The sequence below is a fragment of the Pezoporus wallicus genome, unplaced genomic scaffold (assembly GCF_028554395.1).
Source record: "Pezoporus wallicus isolate ANWC-B61680 ecotype Strahan unplaced genomic scaffold, APGP_CSIRO_Pwel_v1 contig_2545, whole genome shotgun sequence".
In the NCBI taxonomy this organism is placed as follows: domain Eukaryota; kingdom Metazoa; phylum Chordata; class Aves; order Psittaciformes; family Psittacidae; genus Pezoporus; species Pezoporus wallicus.
The window spans coordinates 298,801-309,338 of record NW_026640157.1 but is presented as its reverse complement, the minus strand read 5'-3'; the positions used below and the strand labels follow the sequence as shown (position 1 = coordinate 309,338).

Genomic DNA, 10,538 nt, shown 5'->3' with positions numbered 1-10,538 from the left:
TTTCTATCCCATTTTCACCAACTTCAAACTTGTTTTAAGTCTTTTTTTTTCTATTTCTAAACCATTTTTGCCCATTTCTAACCCATTTTAAGCCTTTTTTTTTGGCCTTTATTAACCAATTTTCCATTTCTAACCCAGTTTTGCCCATTTCTAAGTCATTTTCGCCTTTTCTTATTTCCTTTGCTAATTCTTTTAAAGCCTTTTTTTTTTCTTTTCTAACCCATTTTTGTCAATTTCTAGCCTCTTTAAAGCCATTTGTGGCTATTACTAAACATTTTTTTGCCATTTAAATCCATTTTTAATCCATTTGAAACTCATTTTAAGCCATTCTTGGCCATTTCTATTAGGTTTTTTTGCCAAGTTTCAACCCGTTTTATGCCGGCTTTTTTCATTTTCTTATGATTTTTTTCTCCATTCTTTCTTGCTTTCATATATTTTTGCCATTTCTGACCAATTTTTCCCCATTTCTAACAATGTTAAGACTTTTTTTCCCCTTTGTTGCACATTCTTGTCACTGTCTTAAACGTTTTAAGCCACTTTTGGCCCTTTCTATCCCATTTTCTCAAACTTCTAACTTGTTTTAAGTCTTTTTTTTTTCTATTTCTAAATCATTTTTGCCCATTTCTAACCCATTTTAAGCTTTTTTTCCCCCCTTTATTAACCAATTTGCCCATTTCTAACCCGGTTTTGCCCATTTCTAAGTTGTTTTAAGCCATTTTAAATTTACTTTTCTAACCCATTTTTTCCAATTTCTAGCCTCTTTAAAGCCATTTTTGGCTATTACTAAACATTTTTTTTTGCCATTTCTATCCACTTTTAATCCATTTGAAACTCATTTTAAGCCATGCTTGGCCATTTCTATCGTGTTTTTGCCAAGTTTCAACCCGTTTTAATCTGTTTTTTTTCCTTTTCTTAGGATTTTTTTCTCAATTCTTTCCTGTTTTCAGACGTTTTTGGCCATTTCTGACCCATTTTTTTCCCATTTCTAACAATTTTAAGCCTATTTTTTCTCCTTTGCTGCACATTCTTGTCACTTTCTTAAAGGTTTTAAGCCACTTTTGGCCCTTTCTATCCCATTTTCTCCAACTTCAAAGTCATTTTAAGTCATTATATTTTGCTATTTCTAAACCATTTTTGCCCAATTCTAACACATTTGAAGCCTTTTTTTTTTTGCTCTTTTTTAACCAATTTCCCCATTTCTAACCCACTTTTGCCCATTTCTAAGTCGTTTTAAGGCTTTTAAAATTTATTTTTCGAACCCATTTCTGTCAAATTATAGCCTCTTTAAAGCCATTTCTGGCTATTTCTAAACATTTTTTGTCATTTCTATCCACTTTTAATACATTTGAAACTCATTTTAAGCAATTCGTGGCTATTTCTATTGTTCTTTTGCCAAGTTTCCACCCGTTTTAAGCCTGCATTTTTCCTTTTCTTATGAATTTTTTCTCAATTCTTTCCTGTTTTCAGACATTTTTGGCCATTGCTGACCCATTTTTCCCCATCTCTAACAATTTTAAGCCCATTTTTCCCCTTTGTTACGTATTCTTGTCACTTTCTTAAACGTTTTAAGCCACTTTTGGCCATTTCTATCCCGTTTTCTCCAACTTCGATCTCGTTTTAAGTCATTATATTTTGCTATTTCTAAACCATTTTTGCCCATTTCTAACCCATTTTAAGCCTTTTCTTGCCCTTTTTAAACCAATTTGCCCATTTCTAACCCAATATTGCCCATTTCTAAGTTGTTTTAAGTATTTTGAAATTTCCTTTTCTAACACATTTTTGTCAATTTCTAGCTTTTTTAAAGCCATTTTTGGCTATTTCTTAACAATTTTTGCCATTTCTATCCACTTTTAATCCATTTGAAACTCGTTTTAAGCCATTCTTGGCCATTTCTATCATATTTTTGCCAAGTGTCAGCCTGTTTTAAGCCGGCTTTTTTCCTTTTCTTATGATTTTTGTCTCAATTCTTTCCTTTTTTCAGACCATTTTGGCCATTGCTGACCAATTTTTCCCCATCTCTAACAATTTTAAGTTGATTTTTTTCCCCTTTGTTGAGCATTTTTGTCACTTTCTTAAACGTTTTAGTCCACTTTTGGCCTTTTCTATACTATTTTCTCTGACTTCTACCTCATTCTAAGTAATTTTTTTTTTTCTATTTCTAAACCATTTTCTTTCCAATTTGTAACCCATTTTAAGCCTTTTTTTTTGTCCTTTTTTGACCAATTTACCCATTTCTAACCCAGTTTTGCCCATTTCTAAGTCAGTTTAAGTTATTTTATTTCCTTTTCTAACCCATTTTTGTCAATTTCTAGCCTCTTTAAAGCCATTTTTGGCTATTTCTAAACATTTTTTTGCCATTTCTATCCACTTTGAATCCATTTGAAACTCATTTTAAGCCATTCTTGGCCATTTCTATCGCATTTTTGCCAAGTTTCAACCCATTTTAAGCCAGCTTTTTCCCTTTGCTTATGATTTTTTTTTCTCAATTCTTTCCTGTTTTCCGACATTTTTGGCCATTGCTGACTTATTTTTCCTTATTTCTAACAATTTTAAGCCGAGTTTTTCCCCTTTGTTCCACATTCTTGTCACTTTCTTAAACGTTTTAAGCCACTTTTGGCCATTTCTTTCCCATTTTCTCCAACTTCTTTCACTCCCCCTACTCCCGGAGGGACGGAGAGGAGAAGAGAAAAGAATGCAACTCCCACGGGCTGAGATTAGAACTGTTTAGTAACTAAGGTTCTTAATTGCCTGGCTGGTTTTAAACCAGAACACTATTTCCAAACAATTTTTGCCATTTCTACCTTTTTTTGCCCATTTGAAACTCATTTTAAGCCATTTTTGGCCATTTCTTTTGTATTTTTGCCAAGTTTCTACCCGTTTTAAGCTGTCTTTTTTCCTTTTCTTATGAATTTTTTCTCAATTTTTTCTTGTTTTCAGACATTTTTGACCATTCCTGACTTATTTTTCTCCATTTCTAGCTATTTGAAGTCAATTTTTTCTTGTTTGTTACACAGTCTTGTCACATTCTTAAATGTTTTGAGCCACTTTTGGCCATTTTTATCCCATTTTTCCTGCTTCTAACTTTTTTTAAGTATTTTTTTTGCTATCTCTAAACCATTTTTGCCCATTTCTAACCCATTTTAAACCTTTTTTTGCCCTTTTTAACCAATTTGCCCATTTCTAACGCATTTTTGCCCATTTCTAAGTCATTTTAAGCCTTTTTTAATTTCCTTTTCTGACCCATTTTTGTCAATTTCTTACAATTTTTTAGGCATTTTTTTCCTTTTTTAACTTCTTGCAAAGGGTTAACAAATGGACGGTGGGTTAGTGTTGAGCCACTTGCTTAACAATGTTGTTAGAGAGGGTGAAGTTTTTACAATAAAATAATCATATAAAATAGTAAAATGATTATATTTGAGAAATTTATAAATCAATAGTGAGGCTTTGTATATTAGAAGACGTTGTAACTTTGCCGTTTTGTATCATAGTTACTCTGTAACTAAATGTTACAATGGTAGTCTTGGTAGCAAGAGCTAACATAACTGTATATGGTGAGGGGAGTATGGGTGTATGTATTGTAAAACTCTACCCAAGCAGAACTTAAGTTTAAGATAGCCAAAAAGGGCATACCAGAAACATCCTGGTGAAGATAAGAGAATGCTAATGTCCACAAGACGACTGGGGCCTAGCCAAGTAGAGAAAAGGTGAAGAGGACAACCTGAGGAAGACTTCCTACTTCATCTGAGGAAGACTCCTTACTTCATCAGGGTGACCACCAGAGGGGGCTGTGCAAGCGCAAAGGAGGCTGATGTCGTAATAGACTGATGTGGCAATCCTTGATGCATATGTATTAGTAAATGATGTAATCTGTGTTGAATATGTATTAGTTACAAAATTTTTAGTGTATAAATTGTGAACGCGATGTGACGGGAGTCGGAACCAGATTTGGGTGCGTACCCCTGGTTCCCGGCGCCTCAATAAAGCACCTCATATAACCATCCCGATGGTTATGTGTTTGTCTCGACGCTAACAATGTTACTGCTTGCTCATGCTTATCGTACATGGTATTTGCAATGTACAAGGGGATAGGTCAAACCGCTTACTTAACAATGTTGCTGCTTGCTCATGCTTATCGTATTTGCAGTGTACAAGGGGATATATCAGGATGCTTGCTTAACAATATCATTGCTCACTCATAATTATAGTGACATATATAGTGACATAGCTATTGTGAAGAAGTAGGGACTGTGTCTTGATTCCCGTCCTTTGGATGCCTCCGAGTATGCTAGAACTAGATATAAGGACATAGCTATTGTCACGAAGTAGGGACCATGACTTGATTCCAGTCCTTTGGATGCCTAGGCTGGCTGAAATTGGCTCTGCACTTTGAACAAAGACCAAGCCTCCAGGGAGCATGCGTAACGACCAGAGGTGAGAAGTTCAGGCTCGAAGAAGATTCATTTACTTCATCTCGAGACCTTCGCTCACGACCACTAGGAGGCACTGTGCAGGCACAAAGGGCTTCTTAGCTCATTATAATATGACGTGGGAATAGGACATGAATATGTATAGGCGTGTTGTTCAACCTCATGCATATGTATAACTTTAGAGAATAAATGTAAAGGGGAAACAACGCTGAGGTGCACATACTTTTGGAGGAATTATCCCCCATGCGCCTCAGCGCTGAATAAAAAACATACCCACTTTACAACTTTAACAAGTTGTGGAGTCTATCCGCGCATCAGGCTTTTATTTGCTATAATATTGGCTATCGTTATATTAGCTGCTGCGTCTACTGCTATTGCATCGCTAACAAAATCATTACAAACTGTTCACACTATTAGCCAGGCTTTGCAAAATGTCACTAATGAATCATTTTGTTAATCTTTTTACGTATTCTAATCTGTGTGCCTTGCTTGCTTCAATGTCTACAACGAGTTATTGATAAATCTATAAACGCTGTCTTTCTTAGTAAAACAAAAAGGGGGAGATGTGGGTGATGGGACAGAAATAGTTAATGAAATGGATCCAGGTTATTGCCCTGGTTGGGCTTAAGCCTTGGGAATGGTAAAGAAAACTCCAGGTGTTATTGCTCTGGTTGGGTTTAAGCCTTGGGAACTGGAAAGAGAACAATGAAGGCTAAAGATCCGTTAGCAAAACAAAGCAGGTGTTTTGCAAGATAAAGCAGGATGTGTGCGATAAACACACATATTGGCTTTCACAAATCATAGGTGTTGCCATGTGGATATAACTGCATGAGTTCACAAAGCTCCTAAAGACACAAGATTAGACAAGAAGCTGAAAATGGCTAGAACTCTTGAGCAAGATAGAGTCACATAGGAAAAGAATTTGTAAATGGAAAACAAAGGGGGGGGGGGGACTTGATATGAGGAAAGCTAGTGCCTGGAAAAATATAGGGTTAAAGTACTTTTATCTTAACTCTGGTTGAAGATAAAGAACAATGTTTGTGTTGTAAGTCTGTGGTGAGAGAATTTAGTGTCCCCACTAAACATGAGTGAACATTACTTCACACCATCTTTCTACTTATCAGTTAGTTTAGAGACAGTGCCTCCCAAACATCTGCTAGCTTTGGATACTCCTTGTCTGCCCTTCCTGTTTTGCTTGCAATAAATTTTGCAGGAAGGTCAAACTGCTCTAAATCTTTGCCTGCTATCAGAAAAGTTACAGATATGGCTGCTTTCAGCTAGTTTTGTGATTACTGGGGCATCCAACTGTGCCAAAGGTGAAAAGTACACCGTGAGGAATACTGCTTAATTCCTGCATGAGGAAGACTGTTTACTTCATCCTCAAGACCCTTGCCCACAATCACAGGAGAGCAGTGCGCAGACGTCAAGAGGAGGAGACTTATAATAAGTTCCAGGAGCTAGTTATAATATTGATGCAGAGGGTTGACCAATGTACAAGGGGGTTGTACAAGGGGGATTGTTCAAGAGAGGATAAAGTTATTTTGCCTGTTTTACAGAAAGCATCGTTTGCAAATACCTCTCAAGCTTGTCATGCATTACCAGGACAATAGGCTATTGATAAGGGGGAGAAACAAACTGATAAGGGGAAGAAACAGACTGATAAGGGGGAGAAACTGTTACTTAGTTTCAGTGAAGACCAGCTTTGTGGTTTGGGCTTTGACAAGACTCCTAAAGAGCATGCTAGAGGTGAAAAGTTCAGGCTCCAGGAAGACTCATTTCCTTCATCTTGAAGACCCCTACTCACAAGAGACTCATTTACTTCATCTTGAGACCCTTGCCCACGAGCAAGGGGGGCACTGCGCAGGCGCAAAGGACTTTCTAGCTCATTATAATATGAAGTGGGGATAGGATTATGCAACCTTATGAATATGTATAACTTCAGAGAATAAATGTAGAGGGAAACAACTCTGAGGCACTCATACCTTTGGAGGAGCTATCCCCCATGTGTCTCAGTGCTGAATAAAAGCATACCTCTTTACAACCTTAACGAGATGTGGAGTCTATCCGCATACCAATATTCCCCACCTATACTAGGGAATTATGAATATATATATGGCTAATGCAATAGTGAATGTATATAAACCCGTAACAAATGTTAATCAGTCCGCCTCTGGCTACAGTCACTAGCCCAGCAATGTTGCTTTTGCTTTATTGAATTTGTCCCTCAATAAAACCTTGCTATCTTGTTTAGAGGAGTGAGCTCGTATTTCACAATATGCAACTCAAAAACAGACCAAATGTTGTAAATATTTGTAACCCTTAGTGGTTTTGCTAAGTCAGAATGAGAAGGAAGTAAGAGAGTGGAAAATTACTGCTTAGCACTTAGTAGACTATAAAAGGGATGTGTAATAAAGGTCTTCAGATTTCACCAGAACTGGAGTCCATCTTTGATATGCCACAGGTGGGTGGTTAGCAATTGCATTGTGCATCACTTGTGTTTATTGTTTTCTTTTTCTTTTCCCCTTTTAGTTTTATATCCTCACACCTTGTTATTTCTTTTATCATTATTACTATTGGTGGTAGTGCATGCATTAACTTTTCCAGAAATGAAACCCAGATTTGCACCATCTGAGGTTGGACTACACTGCTTTTCCTCCTACTGGATAACTGCTTTGTTATTTTATTTATTTTTACAGTGAATAATAATTATATTATTCCTTAAGGGCTGGATAAGGAACAGGAGCTCACAAACATCATCTAAGGTGCTTGCTCAGGTTCACAGGTCGATGTACAACCTCTGCAAACGTTTTTCCTTAACAGTGTCAGGGAATGGGAGGAAGGATCAAAACTGCATTTTCTTCCTGTAGCAGCTCACACATCCGTGGATTCACACAAAATAACATCCGTGGGAAGGGGGTAACTGCCTGTTCCTCTTACTGCTGATTTGGGGTTACTGCAGAATTTTTAGGAGATGCTGGGTCATGCAAGGTGGCCCTTCAGAAACCATCCCTTGTGCAAAAAACGCTCTTTTTTGACCGTGAATGTCCGTCAGCACAGCAGCATAAGAAAGCTATGCCCCGCCGTACCCCTGCACAGCACCGCCCCTTCCGTTCCACTTCCACTAGCAGCTCAGCACGTGGTTAATCTTCCCCCATCGGCCCCCGCGTCAGGCATCGTGGGGTCGGGCCTCGCTGGAGGGGAGATGCGGACTTGGCCCGTGGGGTCTGATACAGCGCCAGAAACTTTTCGCCTACATGCCTCATAGGGAGTATAGTCGGGAATGCTGCCTCTTTAAGCGCGCCTGTATGGGCGGGGCGTGTAGCGGGCCGGGGCGTGTAGTGTGGCGTGTCTTGTCGTACGGTGGGGCGGGGTTGGGGTTTTACGCAGCGCGCTGACGTTAGCGGTGAGCGGGTGCTGTCACAAAGGGAAGTGGCGGCGGTTGTAGTTGTCAGTGTGGGGAGGGGTGGAGAGTTGTAGGGCGGCGGTTGCCGCCGTGCTATGGCCCAGCAGCAGATGAGCAGCTCGCAGAAGGCACTGATGCTGGAGCTTAAGTCATTGCAGGAGGAGCCGGTGGAGGGCTTCCGCATCACTCTGGTCGACGAGTCTGACCTGTACAACTGGGAGGTGGCGATTTTCGGGCCTCCCAACACTCTTTACGAGGGCGGCTACTTCAAGGTAGGGGTTTTCTCCGTCGACGGACTGTGTTTCCCAACGTCGCTGTGGTGCTTGGGGGGAGGGTAGCTGTCTCTTGCACCATCTCCCTCACCGCCTGCTGGGCCTCTTTGTCCCTTTCTCTGGGTTAAGGTTTAAGAGCTTTGTTCCACAAAACCAAAGTATCCTGTAGCTTAGGGAATATTAGATTTGTGTTACGTTCAGTTTGGCCGTATTGATTTAAAGGACGGGAGAGCTTTGCCACAAAGCTTGTCATTTGCAGTCAGTTGGCTGGCTTACTCATGTAGGTGTGGTAGGTATATTCTTTGATTTGCCTCCATTGTTACTTATTTAGGAAGTTGATTTAGGCATGGGTTAGTACCTGGGTCATTTTTGCATCCAAATGGTTTGGCGACCTCTTCCTGTACTTATTACTTCCCTCCCCTTCCGCCTTCCCCCCCTCCTCCCCCCCGCCTTTCCCCTCCCGCCCCCCCCCCCCCGGAAATCACAGTAGGTCAAAACATTTCCGTTTCGGTTCGGAAACTCTCTAGACTGTATATTTGTAATTGCTCCTGGAAAGAAGCTGAAGCAGCCCGTGAAATAATCCAGGGATGTGTAGATTCTAGGCAACCGGGACACCTTGGTATTATGAATGTGATATTTTCTTTTGTATTTTATGTCCTTGAACTTTTGTGCCTTTCTCCTAAATTCTTCCGACTGATCTTATGATACCTATTGTGAGAGTGGGAGACTACGATCTCATGATGTCCTTGCCCTCCTGCAGCAGAGGGATTCCTTTCAAGCGTTATGGCTGGAGCCTGTCAAATGTTGTTTCTGATTCCTCTTTGTGAGGAGCTGTGCATGGTGTGGGTTCTTGTGCTCCTTGTGTTACTTTGGTAGAACATCCTTAGTTCTGAGCCCCTGAAAGAGTTGTCTTAAACTCTTGTTCTATCTCTAGGGAGAAGGAGTCCTGTTGTTCTGATAAGTGATGCTCTTGGCTTGCTTTGTATTAAGCCTTCAGGTAAACCTTTATATAAGTTAGACTTGGTGTCCTGAGTTCAGCTGTAGCAGTTATTTTTCTCCCTGTTAGCAGCTGGTGCGTTGCTTTGGTTTTGACTTCAGTCTGGGAACAGTGCTGATGACACACTGTTTTGATTTGTTGCTAAATAATGTTTATTCTGATTAGGGACTTTTAGTTTCATGCTCTGTCAGTGAGGAGGGGCACAAGAAGCTGGGAGGAAACAGAGACAGGATATGTGACCCAAACTACCCAAAGGGGTATTCCATACTGCAGCACTTCATGCCCAGTAGATCAATCTGGGGCAAGTTACCCGGAAGGCCCAGATAGCTGCTTGGGTTGGGCTGGGTGGTCAGCAATTGTACTGTGCATCACTTGTATTTGTTTTCCTTTTCCCCTTTTAGTTATATAGTCTCCCTCCTTTTTATTTCCTTTATAGTTATTGGTGGTGGTGCTCGTAGTAGTAGCAGCAGCTTTGTATTGGTACCTTAGTTACTAGACTGTTCTTATCTCAACCTGTGGGCTTTACGTTCTTTTGATTCTCCTTCCCAACTCTCTGGGAGTTTTTGGAGGTGGAGAGAATGGGGATGTGAGTGAGAGAGTGGCTGTATGGTTCTGAGTTACTGGCTGGGCTTAAACTGTGGCACTTGGTTTACTTAACTGTTTAGAGAGAAGTTTAATATGTTAGGCTTTACTTGGTAGAGTGATTTCTATGATATATTCATAGTATATGTAAGGTGAGCACTAGTTCAGATTAATTTTTAAATAGTAGGTTATCGGTAACCTAGTACAGGCTATAATAAAGTCAAGGAGTTCTTAAAAATTCAACCACAGCATCTAAATGTATTTTATCAACTAATATAGCATGCTCAGATCTGCTGTGGTCCTTCAGAGTTTAGGACATCCCAGCTAGATGGAAAGGCCAGTAGCCTTCAGAAGAAACCAATTTATGTAGAGCAGCTTGTATCAGCGGGGATAGGAGCAGTCTTGAACTGCAAGCTTCCCTCTATACAATCGGCCTTTAGGTGTACATCTACAGTGGAGGCTGTCATTCCCACACACCCTAGTGACAAGTACAGCAGCTACTCAAAGTCCGACTACAGTAGATAATGCAGCTACACCAACTCCAAGAGATAAGTACAGCAGGTACTCAAACTCTGACCACAGCAGTCAGCGCAGCTACACCAGCCTCAGTGACAAGTACAGCAGCACCATATGAGAGTTCTGATGGTTTTGAATAGTCTTTGGGTATCCTTGGGACCTGCCTACTGATTGCAGTGCAGATCACCATGCTGGCACGCATAGAGAGTGTGTTTTATCCACAACTATTTTGTCTGATCTCGAAAGTTAAGCGGAGTAGGTTTGGGTCTTGTCTAGGGTTAGATGAATATATAGGAGGAGCAAGAGATTTTCCCTGATGCTGGACAGTCATGAATGGCAGG

General features: G+C 40.2%; 1 protein-coding gene across 1 annotated transcript in view; it reads left to right on the top strand.

The window, feature by feature from the left end:
- The first annotated feature begins 7,878 nt into the window (after positions 1-7,878).
- Positions 7,879-10,538, top strand: part of LOC130603761 (ubiquitin-conjugating enzyme E2 R2-like) — a 92,290-nt gene continuing 89,630 nt past the window's right edge. The window contains exon 1 of the mRNA XM_057417773.1: positions 7,879-8,102. Coding sequence (XP_057273756.1) covers positions 7,926-8,102 — 177 coding nt within the window. The 5' untranslated portion in view covers positions 7,879-7,925. The remainder of the gene's footprint in view (positions 8,103-10,538) is intronic.